General features: G+C 39.6%; 1 protein-coding gene across 1 annotated transcript in view; it reads right to left on the reverse strand.

Moving 5' to 3' along the window:
* Positions 1-478: 478 nt before the first annotated feature.
* SYNPO2 (synaptopodin 2) overlaps positions 479-19,710 on the reverse strand; it is a 158,264-nt gene continuing 139,032 nt past the window's right edge. The window contains exon 5 of the mRNA XM_021684462.1: positions 479-1,021. Within this exon, the coding sequence (XP_021540137.1) occupies positions 479-1,021 (543 nt within the window). The remainder of the gene's footprint in view (positions 1,022-19,710) is intronic.

Here is a 19,710-nt window from a genome sequence, read left to right on the forward strand (position 1 = left end):
ATCTTTTTTTATATAATTATCATTCAATGGCATGCTCTCATTGAAAATTTCTCCCACGTTATGTTCCTTGCTGTTACTGCTAATGACAATTAGTGCATCATATTTCGTTAATTCCTTCCTAGACTAAGACACTTAGAAGAAAATACTTAATTTCACTTTAAATGAGCAGCGTTTAGTTGCCTAGACTACCTCATATTAATGGAATAAATTGAATTAAGATTATGAATTAGATATAAGTGTCAGCACATCAATGCAGAAAGTGAATTTTTTCCTCAAAGAAATTCTCTATCATGAGCAGACAAGGAAGAGATCACTCACATGTGCATACGTATACACACACACAAACTCAAATAAATGACTTCTGAGAACAAGCCAAGACCAAAAGTGAATCCAAATCTACCGGAAAAGTGAAACACCCTACAAAGGAATATTTTAAAAATTACTATTGTAGATGGCACAAGATCAGTTTTTCTAACATTCATGTTTGGTGCCTCCATCCCCTTGGGTGTGGGTTGTAGTTGCAATCAGCTATTGAAAGACAGTAATCAGACCTAGTTTCCATGGACATTATTGCAGAATCATTTCTGGAAGGCTGCCTATAATATGCATATGGCAACTGTGAACCATATTGGGAGTTGGTGGACATATTATTATTAGGTAAAGATGCAACATTATACTCTTGCCTTGCAAATGCACTCACATTCACCTTCTGGGCTTGAGGAACATAGGACAGTCCCTCGTTCCAATCCTCTGAGTGCCCTGGAAGCACCTTCCTCCTAGCTGCTGAGACCACATTTGCCACAATGGATTCCTGGATGTTTCTGGGTTTAAAGGCATCATCCACTAGACCAAGAGGAGACTTCGCTGCTGCTTCCCAAGGAGTTAGTCTCTTGTTTGCCTTCTCTAGCTCATCAGTTGGTTTGCTAGAGTAGTTATAAGCAGGCTGGAATACCCAAGGAGATGTTGTGGAGATGGTGGGTGGGACTGGTCTTCCAGGAAGAGAAAGGGAGTGTCCAATCTGCTAGAAACAATGAAAATGTTAGTATATCTCATTCATTTTGGTTTGTGCTGATTGACTGTTATTCCAGAGTAATCTTGGCAACATTACTGAGCACTGTGAAAATCAAACCCCCAAAATACTTAGTCCTAAAGCCAAGACAGGCTGCCTCTGCCTGGTGTATTATTAGCTCTGGCCTGGGACTTGGTCCTCACTTAGGACTTTTATTGCTCTCCATCTCTGAACCCATAGCCCCAATCACTACCATCTCTCTTGGGCACAACCACCACCGCTGTGACTCTTATCACTGGGAGCTGCCCTTACTTATCTGCCCTCCACATATTCATATCTATATATACAGCCCACGCTCATTCAGGTCCTGTTTTCCCGGTACAAAATAAACAAAACATATTGACTATCCCAGAAACAGACCATGAGCTACTGGGCTTTTTACTTTTCCCAAGTGACTTCCAATCTGTTATCTTATTTTGGGCCACTGAATATAGCAAAAAATAAATAAATAAATAAATAATTTAAAAAAATAAAAAAATCCAAGAGCTACTTAGGTGTATTTAATGTTGCTGATCTGAAGGAGTGGATGGACTTATTCTTCTCAAAATCTATTTTACATCGCTGAAGACCGTGTGGATCTTCATTTCCTAAGCATGGGATATTACCCATGTCTCAGACAAACACTCCTGCCCCTTGTTTCATCTGAGATTTGCTTTTTTTTTAGTGTGTATTACATTCCTTACTTTTTTGAGATTTTGTGTCCCTGCAACATTCCCCTGTGTATGTGAAATGTTTGGTTTGTCAGTATGCAGAAATATAATTTACTGAAAGCTCTTGTATTCTCTCTCCTCTTGCCCCTTCTCTATTTCCAGGAACCCTGAAGACTAGTTATCTACATTACGTCCTCGCACGTTCCTGTCTGCATGAACCTCTCTTAGACAAACTTCTGGCAAAAAGTAGCAAATTTACACCTAGGGGAAATGAGTCAACTTTGAAAGTATTATAACATTGTGTGTTTCTGGAACAAAAAGCATGGCCATGCTTAAAAATGCATCCAAATTTCATAAACGGTTCCAACAGCTTTTCTTTCTTAACCAAGGCCTTAAATTTAAAGTGAATACCAACACCTGGATTTGACAAACTATCTTAGATTCAAATGGTTTGTTTTTGGTTTTCCATTAGACACAAAAAGAAGGTAGGTGGTCCATTCTTGGCTTGCATATCAAGAATTAGGGGGTCAATATACTGAATCTTGCCTCTCTCTTTTTTATCATTAAAATTTCAGTAATAATGGTTGAGTCCTAACAAATGTTGTTTTCATCAATCTCTTTATCCTAATCTAGACCTAATAATAAGTTCTCTGGACTATATAATCAGGGAGGGGAGAAAAGCCTAATTTTAGTTACCATTTTGGACTTGATTTCCATTTCACATTATTTATGCATTGGTTTCACTCATTTAACAAAAATTTTATTGAACACCTAATACTTCCCAGGCCCACTCATCGGAGTCTGGAAATACAAAGATGATTTAAATGAAGTCCTTGCCCTCAAGAAACATGTAACACAGTACTGTTGTTAGCTTTGCAGGGGCAGGTTAGTCAATCATGGAAGGTCACTTTAGAGACTCTACCTATCTTGACAGGATCAATAGGGAATTTTCTAAACTGTGAGAAATAGTAACATTCAATATGATAAAGTCTTTCAACTAGATAGACTAGCTAGACTAGCTAAGGCATAAATGTTAATCAGTTGAATATGTGAGTAAAAAGTAGAATTCTGAAGTATGATATTGAAAGAGTAAGGCTCTCTGAGGAAAAAAAATTTTTGAGGAAAAATTTTAAATAGCATCAAAGTTAAAAAAAATCTCCTGTAGAATAACAAAGAGGCCAAATATAGTAGCAGTACTGGCTGTGAAGGAAGAGAGAGCAATTACCTCAATGAACAAAATGACTACTGCTCTCCTACAGATTCCTCAGACTGCCAAACGTGCCCTCATTTTCCTTTAAGTGCTAACAATAGTACATAAACTTACAAACTGTCAGAGATGAGAGATGCAAATGTGATATAAATAAATAGTTCTTTAGGTACGTTGTTTCTGTTTGTGCCCAAAATATTACAGGCTTCTGGTCCCTGCCTGCACCCAAACCCCTAATTTAAACGTATTTCCCCAAAGCAATTTTCACATCTTGTTCTTCGGTGCTATTTCCTTCTGTCAGTCTCCGTCCCAAGGCTCAGGCTGTTCTCTGCTTGGCCGGCTAAAGGAAGCCACATGATATACCCTGAGCCAGAAATGACCAAAGGGATCTGAAAATAACAGAGGTGTTTCCTCTATTTTGGAGTTTGAATGTCTGATGGTAGAATCCTAGCATATTATGGGTTAGATCCTTGGTTCTTGTTTCCACCATGGGTTGTATTAGTATCTAAAGAATTTAAATTTTTGATTTGTGAGCACTTAACTGTAACCAGTATGTTAAATTAGCATTACATATGATGTGTCATCAAATTGCTTTTTTTCTTTTTGTCTCCTGCCACCCTTTCATTTTTTTAATGAAAGAAGTTTTTCCACTGTCACTAGATGAAAACTTAGTAGGTCCTGTGGCACTCTGCTTTCTTTTAGGAATAGTCCTGTGGTCACTTTAAGTTACCCAAACTAGTTTATTTCAAAATAGAATATTCCATCCCTTGCAGTAACAAACTCCAGTCTCAAGAGTTAAGTCTCTTCTCCCTGGGTCCTGTTTCAGAAAGATCCACTTCCTTCAGGGAAGGCACTGTGGTTGGCTTCTTTATACTTTCTTTCCTCTCTTCCCTCAGCTTGCTAACTGGGCCTTCGGGCTTCCTGGGCTTAAGGGACAAGGATGGGGAAGAGACAAAGAGCAGCGGGGAATTTTTACTTGATTTGGTAACATCATATTCTGGCTTTTCACTCTCAGAGCTAGGTAGGCCCAGACAAGGAAACTTTCACGGGATCTTTGAAGATTCCTATCACTGGCGACATTTTTCTTGTAGTCCTCAATTCATGCCAAGTCATCCCTATTCTCACGGGTAACTTGTGACTCATTCTGCACCCCCAAGGAAGCTGAAGCTATGAGACGGTCTATTTGAAGAGGCCTCAAGACAACCCCATCCAGCTCTCCTTTTCTCCTGGCCTGCTGTGGTCCATGGGGAACACACATCATTTGCCTTTGGGATGACAGCAGCAGATTTCCTGGCTCTTTGCCAAAACAATTTGTCAGCCCATGTCTCACCGTCCAGATTTTTTGGGAGAGTGTCAGACCCCAATCCACTCTGCCTTCCTGTCCTTCCTCATGCAGACATCTCATATCAAGCTCTCTAAGAAGCTATTTAAAAAAAAAAAAAATTTTTTTTTTTTTGAGACACAGAGAGAGTGCAAGCAGGGGGAGGGGCAGAGGGAGAGAGAGAATCTCAAGCAGACTCCATGCCTAGGACACAGCCCGACACGGGGCTCGATCTCACGACTCTGAGATCATGACCTGAGCCAATATCGAGAGCTGGACTCTGAACCAACTGAGCCACCCAGGTACCCCTCTAAGAAGCTACTTTGAAACTCTTCTCTCACAGGGGTGGAGGTGAGGGGGTAGAACCCTACTCCAAACCCAAACCCCGTGATCTATGGCATCCAGAATTCTTCCTCAAGAAATCCTCTCTCCTTGCCGTCCTCTGATAACCTTTTAACAACCTAGACCTGACTGGGGGGTTCCAGCGGGAGTGGCTCCCTGCTGTGTTCTTTGTAGAGTCTGTAGTTTCATCTGAAATCAGACTTTAGTGTACAGCATCTCTGATATCTGAGGGCCTTGGGGTATCTTTCGCTTTAATATCCTGTAATGTAACATTACTATTTTCAGAACACTAAGGCCTTTCTCTCATTTTTCTTTTAAAAATGAAATATAGGCTAAAAATAAAAATGATTAATTTCAAGAAATTCAAATAGTCTTAAGAGTTGAAACCTTATACTTCACTCAGGCCTTGCTCTAGAGAAGGGGGCTCACTTGTTTTCAGGGCATCTTGGTCAATCCTTAGGCTTTAACTGTTGAGAACTTCCTCCTTACATTGAACCAACTTTTGTCTCCCATACTTTTACCCCAGGGATCCTAATAACATAAAATACACCTACTTCCACTTCTATATGCCTTTTCTTCACATATTCCCAGTTGCTTCCACACTCTTTAGACACCTTCACTGTCCTATTGCTATCCCTCATTTTCAAACTAAGGAGAAATAACATCTATGGTGGTCATTCTCTCAAGTCTTCTGCATCCTTCTTCCTCAGTTTGTTAGGTAAGGCTAATGCAGATATACTATCTTGATCTTAAGTAGATGTATACACATAAACACAAACACTGAAAGTAAAACAACAAAAACATCATTCAAACTGACTTGGGGCCATGTCATCTGGCAGATGGCACAGTTCATATTGCATGTAGAACATTCGGTCTGTGTGTATTTAGAGTCATGTGTCCTTTAAGTGTTCAGTGCAGGAAAGTACATGCTAATCTTCAGCCAGTCCAATATAATGGCCGCAGCAACGGCTGCAAAGAACTGAACTCACGAATCACCTGGTGTTATATGTTCCCACCAAAGGCGAAACCCAAAGGAGGCATTTTCCTACCTCTGCCTTTAATAATAGCCAACACTGACAGCTCATACCGTGTGCCAAGTGGTGGCTACTAATTGCCTTACATAGAGCATAGAGCATTTCATATAATGGTTTCATATAATTCTCAAAACAAGCCCATGAAGTAGGGTCTATTATTGTCCCTATTTTCAAGGACAAAGACAAGGACAGTGAGACTTAAAGATGGTAAGTAACAGAAAGAAAGAAAGAAAGAAAGAAAGAAAGAAAGAAAGAAAGAAAGAAAGAAAGAAAGAAAGAGAAAGAAAGAAAGAAAGAAAGAAAGAAAGAAAGAAAGAAAGAAAGAAAGAAAGAAAGAAGGAAGAAAGAGAGAAAGAAGAAAGAAAGAGACAAAAGAAAGAAAGAAAGAAGGAGAGAAAGAAAAAGAAAGAAAGAAAGAAAGAAAGAAAAAGAAAAAGAAAGGAAGAAAGGAACCTCTCTAAGGGTAGAAAGCTAGTAAGTACTGGAGTGGGGAAGTTGGCCGCACACACTTTCACACCAGAGTTCTTAGTCAAATATTGGACCATACTTGTAATGAAATTGCTTTGAGAAAAAGTCCTTTTTTAAAAAAAGATTCAAATCCAAGCAAGCTAAATGAAATGAGATCTTAGAAATTTTGGAAAGAATCATTTAAATTTTGACTAAGTTTGGGTTAATTACTACTGCCATCTTGCCATTTGTCACAAGCACGAGTAGGTGGCAGGGAATAGGGCGGAGCTCACATTTAGATGCGCTCCCTTCTGTGAAGGTGAGACACACATGGGGCTCTGCCCTCGAGTCAGCTGAACAGCTCGGAGGAGCTGAGGGCCTTTCTCAGCTTACCTTCACCAGCTTTTCATGTCAGTTCAATGCTGATTTATCCACATAAAGCACTTAGTGAAGCAGCTTAATTAGCTTCCTTATTAAACTGGGTAACCGATTTAACTGGCAGGAAACACTTGACATTTAAAAAGGAAGTGTAGTCTGAGGTTTACATAGGACAATGAGGTGAATTCTAAAGCAATGCAAATAGCCCTAGAAGCCAAAGAAGTTTAATAGGATATATTCTGAAGTTCAAACTATTTTATACCATAAACCTTGAAAGCCAAAAACATTCTCTTAACTGAATTCCTGCTTAAATACGTCATAGTAGTGGAAGTGTCTCCAACAAATGTTGTTTCAGATGTTATTTCAACTCCTTCAAATGTTATTTCAACTCCTCCAACAACTTTCTCTCTTAAACACATGATCAGTAAATATTCATCACAAATATGTACTTTATCATAGGCAGATTCCAACAGAGGCAAACAGAAATCAAGGACATTTCATTTGCCTTTTAAGTCATTCATAAGAATTTCTAAAAAGCAGAGGGCTATGAAGAGGCACATGAATGGAAGAAAGCACCAGGCATTCTCCAGCTTCCCATGAGCTCAGTTCAAAATCTTGAGAGTCATTGTTGACTCTTCCCCGTCCCTTACACTCCACCTGATCTGTCAGCACTGACTTTAAAATACATCCAGTCTGCAACCATTTCCCATGCCTCCGCTGGTACCATCCTAAACTAAAGCCGCATAATCTTGCCTGGATTATTGCTACGGTCTCCCAGTTGATTTCCCTGGTTCCACCCTTGCTGCTCTCGTCTACTCTCAAATGGCAGCCAAAATTACCCTGTTAAAGCCTGAGTCAGATTATGCCACTTAGTCCTCTGTTTAAAATCCTCTCATGGCTTCTCATTTCAAAAAAGGAAAATCAAAGTCCTTTCATTGACCCACAAGGCCCTGTAAAATCTGCTCGGGCCCACCCTCCTTAATCTCTGATTTCATCTCCTCCTGCTCTTTCCCTCTCACCTGGATCTAGCCACACCGGCCTCTGCTATTTTTTTTTTTTATTTTTAAAGATTTTATTTATTTATTTGACAGAGAGAGACACAGCGAGAGAGGGAACACAAGCAGGGGGAGTAGGAGAGGGAGAAGCAGGCTTCCCGCAGAGCAGGGAGCCCAATGTGGCGTTCCATCCCAGGACCCTGGGATCATGACCTGAGCTGAAGGCAGAGGCTTAACGACTGAGTCACCCAGGCACCCCATCTGCTATTTTTGAACACACCAGACACACTCATGCCTCAGGACCTTTACACTTGTGATCTTTCTGCCTGGAACACAGTACTCCAGATATCAGCATGACTCTTTATTTCTTTTCCGTCGGGCCTTACTCAAATGTCATATGATCACTATTTGACTATTGTCTATGTGTCTGTCTGTCTGTATCTCTCTCTCTCTCTCAAAATTCCCTATCCTGTTCCCTGTTTTATTTCTCCCTTTAGGCTTATGTCTATTAAACATACTAAATGTTTTATTTATTTTGTTTATGTGCTTCTTCCCACTAGAATTTTGCTCCATGTAAGAGTAAGGGTTATTGTTTCATTCTGTTTTGTTCATGAAGACATCCCTAGACAAAAAACAGTTCCTGGCAAGTAGATGCTTTGGTAAATATATGTTGAATTAATGAACAATTTCTATATCAGACTGCTATAACCAGGAAATTTGGTTAGCTTCACCAAAATTTTTCATCTTGCCTCAAGATGTAGACCTTCTCACAACACTTACATGTGGTGAGGGACTCACACAAATAGACTTATCCCCACCACCCTCACTATACACATACCAATATGCACACCAAGCCATGTTTGCCAAAACAAAGAGGATGAATCAATATTTACAAACAAATCAACTTTTCTAAGCAGGTAGAAGATTTTAAGGTACAAGTAAAATCATTTGCATTTTAGGGCAGTGCAAGCATGAGGGTTTAAATAGAACTGTTCTGACTCCCCAGATGAGAAAAGTCCTAGAATTTTATGCATGAATCCTAAAGAGAGCCTAAAATATATTTGCAAGAGTGAAAAAAAAAAAAGACCTAAGAAGAAAAAGATAATGGACATTGGGATTAGTTAGAATTGCAGAAGGGAGGGGTGCCTGGGTGGCATAGTCCATTAAGAGTGTGACTCTTGGGCGCCTGGGTGGCTCAGATGGTTAAGCGTCTGCCTTCGGCTCAGGTCATGATCTCAGGGTCCTGGGATAGAGTCCCGCATCGGGCTCCCTGCTCCTTGGGAGGCTGTTTCTCCCTCTGCCTCTCTCTCTCTCTCTCTCTCTGTCTCTCATGAATAAATAAATAAAATCTTTAAAAAAAAAAAAAGTGTGACTCTTGCTTTCGGCTCAGGTCTGATCTCAGGGTCCTGAGATTGAGCCCCTTGTCCAGCTCCAAGCTTAGTCTGGAATCTGCTTGGGACTCTTTCTCCCTCTCCCTCTGACCCTCCCCACTGCTCTCTCTCTCTCTCTCAAATAAATAAATCTTAAAAAAAAAAAAAAAGAATTGCTGAAGGGAAAGCTGAAAGTTGATTTGCCATTTATCATGAGACTGCAAACAGGTATAGGAAATGGCATTTTCTACTAACTAATCTCTTAGGGGCACTCCCATTTTCATGAGTCTTGGATTAATTTTCCTGGTAGAGAAGCAGGCTAAGAGGAAAGATGTTTCTCCATGGAGATGTAGAACTCCTATATCTAGAGATCTTTAAATGTAGGATTAAAAATAAATAAATAAATAAATAAATGTAGGATAAATGCTCCTTTGAGGTGATTCACATACAGTCAAGCTTGACGTCAAGGAATGAGGAGCATTTTAAGGTCATTTTTGTTCTAGTCTCTTAATAAAACAATCTTGATCTCATATTTCCTGGGATCTGCCTTCCTAAAGTGAATCTTAAGTTTTCTTCACCAGTGGAGTTTTTGGAAATTCTGTTGTAGCACTCTCATCGATAAAATGGAGGAGAGCGTCCATTTCTTTAGACAGAAATCTGCAGCATTATGCTGCTCATCAAGAATAGTGCAGATCAGGACGAATGAGTTGTATTATTGACTAGAAAAGTAGCCAAGTAACCATACATTGCTTAGATAAATAAAATAAACGTACTTGGACATCAGAAAAAGAGATACCATCTTGTAGCTAGTGCTTCTCATCTTGGCTCTGCCGCTGACTATTCATCTTTATTCACTTTAGATTAACTTTTAGATTAAGTTTGGGTTCTAACACAATACATGTTTTAAAAGTTTATTTTATGTTTGAAGGAAATTCCTTCGTGAGAAAGGCTAAGGGCTATAAATGACAATGGAAGCAAGCATGATATACTGGAAAGAATGTGAACTCGGGTAACTTGGATGTCACACTGACCCGGGAGTCCTGCCTCCACCTCTTGCTACCCCTATGCTTCCGCCTCTCCAGCCAGTGTTTTCCTTGGTTGTAAAGCGGTAACAAGGCCGGCTACAGTTTCAAGAGCAGGGGTAGAGGAGAAATTTCGTTTAGAAATCGAATGCCCCACAACAAATGGCGATTATTCTTGTTTTTGTGAGAAGAGCCTGTGAGGTCTTAGAAGGTGTCAGAGACCTGGCAGAACCTTTTGTTCAAGAGGCAACTGCAGAGGCAGGCTGCCGACTGGGATAAAAATAGGAGGGAGCCTCGCCTTTGAAGTGGCATTAGCACCACACGCCTCAGATACCGCAGCAACAGCCCCCCCTCCGACCCCACCTCTCTACTAGCTCCGGGCGGGGGCGGGGGGACAAAATACAGACTTCTTGATCTTTCTTAACCCGCTATTATAAAAGAATAAAAATAACCACATTCAATGGAAGGTCATGAAGACCAATGTTAGGGAGGAACCTGCATATACTTCTGTGGTCCCTTTCATCTTAGATAGCGATGATAGCAAGACCTAAAATGTATAGAATTTTTACTATGTACTAATCACAGTGCTAAGCAAGTTTTTCTATGAACTCATTGAATCCTCTCCACAACCCTCTGATCCCCAATTTGCAAATCAGGAAACTGAGGCGTAAAAATGAGGTAATTTACCCTAGGTCGCACAGCTGGGATGTGTCTGTATAGGGAAATTTAAAAATGAAAGTCATAGGTGATAAAATTGTATCTAAATTTTAAGGCACTAAATCTATTAGTGAAGAGAAATTAACTACACAGCAATGTTTTACCCTCTCACCTCCCTTTATCCTCAAAAAAGTATGCCATTCTAAAAACGATAACCTATGAAAACACTCCTATTACTATACTGTGTTCTATTTAAAAAGCTGGAATTGCCATTTTAATTTTTTGTACAAAAAATATAGGCTACAAAAAATATAGGCAAAATAAAGGCTTGGGGAAAAGCCTTAAATATGTGTTTATAAATGTCTACTTTAATTGGTTTGAACATGATAACAAAATTTTTTAAACACATTTCAAAATATTTTCTGAAGAGAAGTTCTCTCTTCTCAGAAGATTTAAGCAGTAAAAATCATATGGATTCCCACCATAGAAAAAAATGAGTAACATATCAAAAGTTCAAATTTCATCAGTTTCTATAGAGAAAAGAAGGGAACTGTCCAATTAACAAAGGCTGATGATCCTATATGAAATAAATGAATTGTTGACCTTTTGGATAACTTTTGTAAAGAAAACTGTCAGTGTCTGGCATGTAGTAAGCACTTAAGGAGAGTCATCATTATTAGTATAAAATTATTACTTACACCTAAAGCCTACTTAAAATGTATTTCACTATCTGAATATAGCCTTAGCTGTCCATTGTATCCTAGATACTTTTCCTAAAACAAATCCAGGTAACCATCTCCTCCTTCCCTCATTCACAAAAAGGAAAGTCACCATGAATGTGCACTTATCCCTAGGAAAAAAAGTGGGATGAAGAGAAACAATTTTTTAATATATTTTACAGATTATGTGCTTGCTATCCGACATGGAGCTAATATCCCTTAAGCAAACTCATTTCCAAATGGAATAGCTTTGACTTTCTCAGAGGAAAATTTTATCAGTTAAGAGTTTAAGAAAAATAATTCTTAAGAAATGTGTGCATAGCATGTAACAACCTTGATCGGGCCCTTTGCATGATAACATTCTCCAAATTTCTCCCTGGCATGTTTTTAAGCCATTCTTCTATCACAGCTCCTAATCACATTAAAAAACTGACAAACCAAAGCTGGTTAATGGTAATGACAAAGACACATCAACAACTATACAACATGTGACAATATTATTTCACAAGGATGTGGAAAATACAGTATGAGAAAACTGACTTAGTTGATCTTTGTAACTGTTTTTCTGTCCATTACGTTTTCTAAGCTTATGAAATAGATCCTTTGATTCATTTCCTGGTCCCTGGGGAAAATGTTTAACCTACTGTTCCTGGGAAATTTAAGATTGACTGCCAAATCATATTTATGTTTCCTTCATCAAAAACATGGCCCCAGAGTGATGTTTAAAATTAGGAATAAAAAAAATACAACTCTTCATCCAGGAAATAACCAATAACTTATTTTCTTAAGCACAGAATAGGAAAAAGTTTGCTTAATTGCCTTACCACATCTCTCTGGTGCAAGGGGTAAGTTTTATTTCATGATGTCTTTCTTGTCTGAGGGATTTATGTAGTAATTCCGTGTATGTCATTTCATTTTATAGACACGGAGATGCCATAGAGTAATTGGGGTTTTCAAAGGAATGATTGTTTTTCTGGAATAGATAAAAGGCCACTCGGGAAAATACAGATTAAAGCAGAGTATGCGGTGAGAGTCATGGTGGTGTATTTTTCAAATACAAATGGAGAACGTGGAAACATCTATTACCAGTAGTGTTCCAGGAACGTATCTTCAAAATAGGAAGAATTTACTTCACTTGAAAATACTAATCGCAGCTGTATCTGGAATCCGATGAATGGTTCAAGGAGGTGTCTCAGGAGGCATTAGTATGCTTTACTTCCCCCTCTTGTTAGCTATTATTACAGCTTCTCTTATTGCTATAACTTTCTTAATGTTCTCACAAAACCGCAGTATGTAATTTCTTAGACATAATATTGGATATTAATACTATAGCAAATTTGGCTATGTGGGCCACACATTTATTCAAAAGATCTCACTCCTTATCATTCCCCAGACTACTCCTCATTCTCAAGTTCACTTTCATATTGATATAATGTTAGGTAGTCTTGACTATCAATTGCTAAACAACTTTTTCCTCTTTCTGGATAGATTCATGCAAATCACAAGTGAATTAACAAAGCCTGGTGAATTAGCTACAAACATTTCATCAACCCTCTAAGCCACATTGGATGTGTAGTCTTAGCCTAAGATAAAAGATAAATTCTTCTGGAGGTACTAAAATGTCTAGGTCCTTATAAATACACATTTGAGATTGAGAGAAGGGACCCTTCGGTAATATGCATGTCTGAAGTTCTTAAGCAACTATCCCTTAAAACAAGGAAACAAAAAAGAAAAAACTCTGGGGCAGGGATGGAAAAAGAACTGGGGCGCCTGGGTGGCTCAGTCGTTAAGCATCTGCCTTCCGCTCAGGTCATGATCCCAGGGTGCTGGGATCGAGCCCTGCATTGGGCTACCTGCTCAGCGGGAAGCCTGCTTCTCCCTCTCCCACTCCCCTTGCTTGTGTTCCCTCTCTCGCTGTGTCTCTCTCTGTCAAATAAATAAAATCTTTAAAAATAAAAAATTTAAAAATTTTTTAAAAAAAGAAATGTCTAGAGCTTATCTCTTTGTAAAAAGATTCCTAAGTTACACCCGTCAAAAAGGTCCTCTCAACTTTGTTCTGATCTATTTCTTAAACATTATGAGACACTTTCTGATAGTGATGTGCAGACTTTTCAGTTGCATCCTTGCTATTAACCTTGCCTGTTTTGGAAGTGGTAAGTCTAATGCAGGTAAGTTCTTTTTAAAATTTAATTCATAGATCAGCAATCATTGACCATCTGGAATCACACATGGGTATGACCTAGGCTAGAGCTTTTGCGTGTGTTGTAGCTGGGGGGAAAGTTATCTCCAAATTCTTTCATTTAAAGGGCCTGAAGGAGGTGGGGACAGAGAGGACGATCACCTACAATTTATCACTGTGGGTCAGTTATTCCCAGGCAAAATGCAACTTTGATATTATAACTAGTTGCTAAATGAAGTTCATTCTAGATCAGTACTTTTTTTCTTTTTGCAAAAAAATGAAGTCTACATGAGACCAGATGAAGTCTGACAATGCAGTGCATCCCCAACAATACACTGATAATTAAACATTTATGCACCATTCATAAGACAGGATTTTGACTTTGACCATGGTTCACAGTGCTAGGTAGACTACTATAGAAGTTTAAAAAACAAAACAAAAGGACAACAAAACAGAGGTTGAACAATGAAAGAAAAGAAGATACATACTAAATGGTTCTTTTTATAAGAGATTGCTTTCTATATGAATGAACGGTACATTTGACATAATTTTGTACAATGGAACATGGGCGTTTTGACAGCAAAGGATGGAGATCTCGTGATGCAGGTGAAATGATAAGCAAAGGGTACTGGAAATTCTGCTTTACAGCATCACCAGCTGTTTCTCACCTTACTCCAGGGTGCCTTGTGGCTCCCGGAGGCCTAGAGGTCCCTCTGAGCTTCACAGTGCTCCCCCTTCTCAAGAAGTATCTGTGTATGTTTCAAGAACAGTCAGGAGGAATTATAATCACGCTTTACAGACACTAGAACTGAAGCAAATCATTCTAGTCATGGCTTGGAGAAAAGAAAAATTATTCTCACCTAAGCTCTGCTTTTCCTCATTAGAAAAATGATGTATTTAATTTTAAGATGCGTTTCCTGCAAATATCCTGGAATTGAAGGGGTAAGGAAGAAACAAATTTTGTGAGGTTTTAAACTGACCTTGCTTCTTTTCTTTCTTTTTTTTTTTTTTTACGATTTTATTTATTTATTTGACAGAGAGAGACATAGCGAGAGAGGGAACACAAGCAGGGGGAGTGGGAGAGGGAGAAGCAGGCTGTGGAGCAGGGATCCTGATGCAGGGCTCGATCCCAAGACTCTGGGCAGATGCTTGACGACTGAGCCACCCAGGCACCCCAAAACTGACCTTGCTTCTTAAAAAGTATTGGACTACAGGGCGCCTGGGTGGCTCAGTTGTTAAGCCTCTGACTTAGGCTCAGTCATGATCCCAGAGTCCTGGGATGGAGCCCGGAATTGGGCTCCTTGTTCTGTGGGAAACCTGCTTCTCCCTCTCCCACTCCCCCTGCTTGTTTTCCCTCTCTCGCTGTGTCTCTCTCTGTCCTGTAAATAAATAAAATCTTAAAAAAAAAAGTATTGAACTACATCAGAATACTCACAAAACCTAAAAACCCAATTTTTTAAAGAAGATATTTATATATTATAGAATCTCAGAGGTGGAAGGGATTTGAGATCTGCAATCAAGCTTCAATGAGGTACAGGAGTTCCTTTTACAACACACCTGATAGGCATTGTAGTGGGGAAAAGCACAGGCTATGAAAACAGATGAACTTGGTCAGCTGGTGGGTCTGCCATCTTAGGACTAGCTGTGTGACTTTGGGCAATTTTCTTAACCTCTCCGAGCTCCAGGTTCCTTATCAATTAAAAAAATGATAATTTTTCTTCAAACAAGGTTGTTATGAGAACTAAATTAAGTACATGTATTAAAGCTCTTAACACCTTTTGTATGTCCAATACATATGTTAATTCCTTCTCCATCTCTTCCCCACACGATTTTTGAAGTTTTAAGTTAAACTGAAACTTACTGTCTTGTAACTTCTGTTCATTACTCCTAACTTTTCTTTTTCATCAATAGACACATTTACTCCCTCATCCACACCATAGTTCCTCAAATATCCAGCTCTCCTATCTCTCGTTGGTCTCTTCTCCTCCCACTGGTAAAAGTACAAACATTCATCTCATATTACGGAACTTCCGACGTCACCATCCTTTTTGTTTTAGAAATAAACTTTAGTGCGTCAAAGGTCTGAAAACAATGGTCTTGTTGGGATCAAAGCTGCTACTCAGTGGGTCTACCTGTCCCTTTGTTCTGTACATTCTTCTAGTATTTAAGCATCCTCTGACTCATTTTGCATTTTGTCAATCTACCACACCATTTGATCATCATAATGGAACAGCACAGCAAAAACATTGGGATTTTCCCCGGTGAACCTTAAAGTACACGAATTTGGGGGGGTTTTTAGTTTTGAAAATTCTACAATCATATTTGTTTTCCTTTTAAAAGGCTAATTAGCATTCAAAGTGCTCCAAAATTCTCCTTTAGCCTAGATCCCAAAATAAAAATGTTTTGATTATGGCCAGAGAGATTTAAGTTAGTTATTAGGAAGAACATTTTTGATCGGAGATAACAGACTGTATTGCCCTACAGCCAAGGGAAGTCATACAATCCCTTTCCCCAGAGATAAGAAAAAAGGGCCAAGGAACTTTGTACAGTCCCTTCTCTAGATGATAAAATTGTATGATTCTATTCCTAGAGATATTTCTTCTCAGCCTTGATTAGAAGCAGGGGGTCCGATAAAATCACATCTGAAGGCCCTCTTTATTCTCCTATTTAAAAAAAAATAAAGAAAAAGAACGTTCAGTGCAAATTATTCGCAAGTTTGAGAATGGCTGCCTGCGAAGCGCTTTGGGAGCGGGAAGAGGGTTTGCTGCCATCTGCTGGAACCCTGAGGTCAAGCCCGCAAGATCCGTGCTTCACTGCCCACTCAGCGCAGACTAGGCCTCCAGAACAGTGGGAAGTAGGTGCCGTTTACAAGTCTGGCTGTGCCTGACTGGACAAACTGGAAAACTATTTATGGGTCTTAAAGAATAAGGTTGACCTAAGTGTTTTGTGTGTTAGAAAAGTGTTTTACAAAGTGCGGTTCACAACCATCAGCATCACCTGGGGGTGTATGTTACAAGAACAAATTCCTGGGCCCCATCCAGACTGACTAAATCAGAATTTCCACCGTGGGGCCAGGAGGGGGAAAAAAAAAAAGGTCTTAATTTCCTTCTGGGAACAAAAGTTGGAAAATGGTGTGTTAGAACCCTCTGAAGGCAATGGTTGGCTAAAACTCAAGTGCTGTATATAAAGGAAATCTTGTTAGTTGGCATACTGAAGTGTAAAATTAAAATAAAAAAATTCTAAGTGATCTATTTTGCTTTGCTTTTTATTTCAACAATAGCACCCACTCTGGGTTGTAACATTTCGCTGGCTGTTTTGTAAAGGAGAATTAAAAATCTAGTTAGCTTATTTGGGTTTATATAAAGAATTATAATTGGCACCATCTGATAAGCATTAACAAGTAGTCAGTGGGCCAGACCATCAATTAACTCTTGAGTGTGATATAAAGAAAAAACAACTAGTAATGGAAGGATTGGTATGACACTTAGCACTTTATTTATATTAGTGCAGCCTAGTCTTTGGTGATCTTGAGCTCTAGAGGACAGTTTTGTGACTATTTCATTACCAATCTGAGACATGTTAGGAGAAAACAGGACTAAGGGGTATGCAATTCAAGAAAAAGATCTAGTTTTTTTACTTTCCAAGAAAAAATGTAATTAAATGGCACAAAAGGAAAACAGAACTAAATCAATTTAAATGTATTTGAAACAAAAGCGATTTGAGATTCAGATAAAATTTTCCGCCTCTCAGCTTGTTTTGATTTTTTTTTTTTTTTCTCTTCAAGATTAGTCCCAACTTCTGCTTCTGACTCAGAAAGATTCTAGAGGCACACCAGAAAACCCACAAAAATGCCCTGGGTTTGAAAAGCAGCTGGAATTCTAGGTTCCTCCCTGCGTCAGTCACTCAACTTCTGAGAATTGTTTTTCATCCCTTGCTCTGTGAACTGGGAGTTTGCTCTGTTCAGAGAGAGGGTTCGCTCTGTTTTTGGAAACCACTCATGCTTCTCAGGCAAGGGGATCAATTACTCTGAAACGGCCAGGTTGCTGACCCTTTGTCCTGGGACAGTGTTGGGGAGGAGGGATAAGAAGAGCTGTCTGCAGCGCCTTCCGAGGTCAGCCAGGTTCTGTCAGAGCCCCAACTGTTGCAGGCCCGAATTGGGGCGTCCTCGGCAATCGGGTGGCCAGCTGTTCCACGTTCTGTGGGATGGGGCCTATTTAAGTGTCAACTATCCTACCAGAACCTTCCTCAGGAGACCAACCACCCAAATTTACAAGCATCCCCCCCACATAACAATTCTCCGTACATTGCAAGGGCACCACACTTGTTTTATTTAACATTGATACTTTGAATTGAATGCAGTCCCTTTCTAGCGGAGTCTCAAAGCTGATGTTAAGGTTTTAGGTTTTTTGTTTTTTTTTTTTTTTTTAAATATTGTACCATCTCTTTGAATCCTGGTCTCATTTTGTACACCATTACAACAACGCCAGGACAATAGATGAAGACAAAGAAGAAAAAAATTGTCCAACAGGCTGAAGAGAGAGGAACATAGACATATAAAGGTTCAGTAAGAAGAAAACAGAAGACATAACACCTTCTCAGTACAAGCCTCTTGAGAAGAGATTGCTTGTGTCTGTAGATGTACAGACACCGTTTCCGCTTTTTCTAGTTTAGTTGTGTTCGATCCCTAAAACTGGGATGCACATTAACGGAAAACAACAGAAGAACTTGTCTAATGGTTGTGTGTGTGTTTTCCTCCTTGGAAGTTTTTGAAGTAGCTACTGTTTGTTAAGTGGCCTTTGCAATAACACTGGTAGCTAACACTTGTTGAATGCTTTCAATTTGCCAGGCACCGTTCTATACCCCTAACACTATGGATTCATTTAACCTGCACAACCTGTGATGTGCACCCAGTACTGTCTCCATGTCACAGGGAGGGACACTGATGCTCAGAAAGGCGGAAGCATCTGCCTAGAGTCTCCTTACAAGCCAGAGGCGGGCCTGGATGCAGTTGCAGGCACCTAGGCCCAGGGCCACACTTACCCACTACAGAATGTGCCTCTGTACATTTGGGGTTGCGTGTATGGTGAATTTCACTTAAGAAATGGTTCTTGCCATTTGCAACAACGTGGATGGAACTGGAGGGTATTATGCTGAGCGAAATAAGTCAGAGAAAGACATGTATCATATGATCTCACTGATATGAGGAATTCTTAATCTCAGGAAACAAACTGAGGGTTGCTGGAGTGGGGGGTGGGGTGGGAGGGATGGGGTGGCTGGGTGATAGACATTGGGGGGGTATGTGCTATGGTGAGCGCTGTGAATTGTGCAAGACTGTTGAATCACAGACCTGTACCTCTGAAACAAATAATACATTATATGTTAAAAAAGAGAAGATAGTAGGAAGGGAAAAATGAAGGGGGCGAAATTGGAGGGGGAGACGAACCATGAGAGACGATGGACTCTGAAAAACAAACTGAGGGTTCTAGAAGGGAGGGGGGTGGGAGGATGGGTTAGCCTGGTGATGGGTATTAAAGAGGGCACGTTCTGCATGGAGCACTGGGTGTTATGCACAAACAATGAATCATGGAACACTACATCAAAAACTAATGATGTAATGTATGGTGACTAACATAACATAAAAAAAAAGAAATGGTTACCTTTTTCATCCCTTAAACCAAATCATGACTTTTTAAATTTAAAAAAGGGGGGTGGGAATATTTTTCTGCATATTGTTCTTAAAATTTGAGAGATTTCTCTTCATCACTATTCTTTTTTCCCTTAATTTACCTGGTGTAAATGAGCACAACCCTAGTAGTAATATACAATGCTAGTTGGCTGGAAGTGGGTGTTTGAGGAGTTTGGTCTAGTGCAAATTCTGTTCAATGGTAACTAGCAAAATGTTAGGCTTCCCCCCTACAATGTATTGAGTTATAAGCAAATAGGCCGACAGAAATAAAACTATAGCTTTTCTTCTCCCCTTGTACCTGTTTACAAGTGTCTATCATTTGGGGCTACCAAACTCTAAGAAATCTTTTTAATATTTCTTACTTTAATTTAGAAGATTTATTTATTTTTTTTTTAAAGATTTTATTTATTTATTTGACAGAGAGATAGCGACAGCAGGAACACAAGCAGGGGGAGTGGGAGAGGGAGAAGCAGGCTTCCCTCCGAGCAGGGAGCCCGATGTGGGGTCCGATCCCAGGACTCTGGGATCATGACCTGAGCTGAAGGCAGACGCTCAACGACTGAGCCACCCAGGCGCCCCATAATTTAGAAGATTTAAAGTAACTTTTGAGTTATTTCTAAGACAGCTAAAGCTT

The sequence above is a fragment of the Neomonachus schauinslandi genome, chromosome 2 (assembly GCF_002201575.2).
Source record: "Neomonachus schauinslandi chromosome 2, ASM220157v2, whole genome shotgun sequence".
In the NCBI taxonomy this organism is placed as follows: domain Eukaryota; kingdom Metazoa; phylum Chordata; class Mammalia; order Carnivora; family Phocidae; genus Neomonachus; species Neomonachus schauinslandi.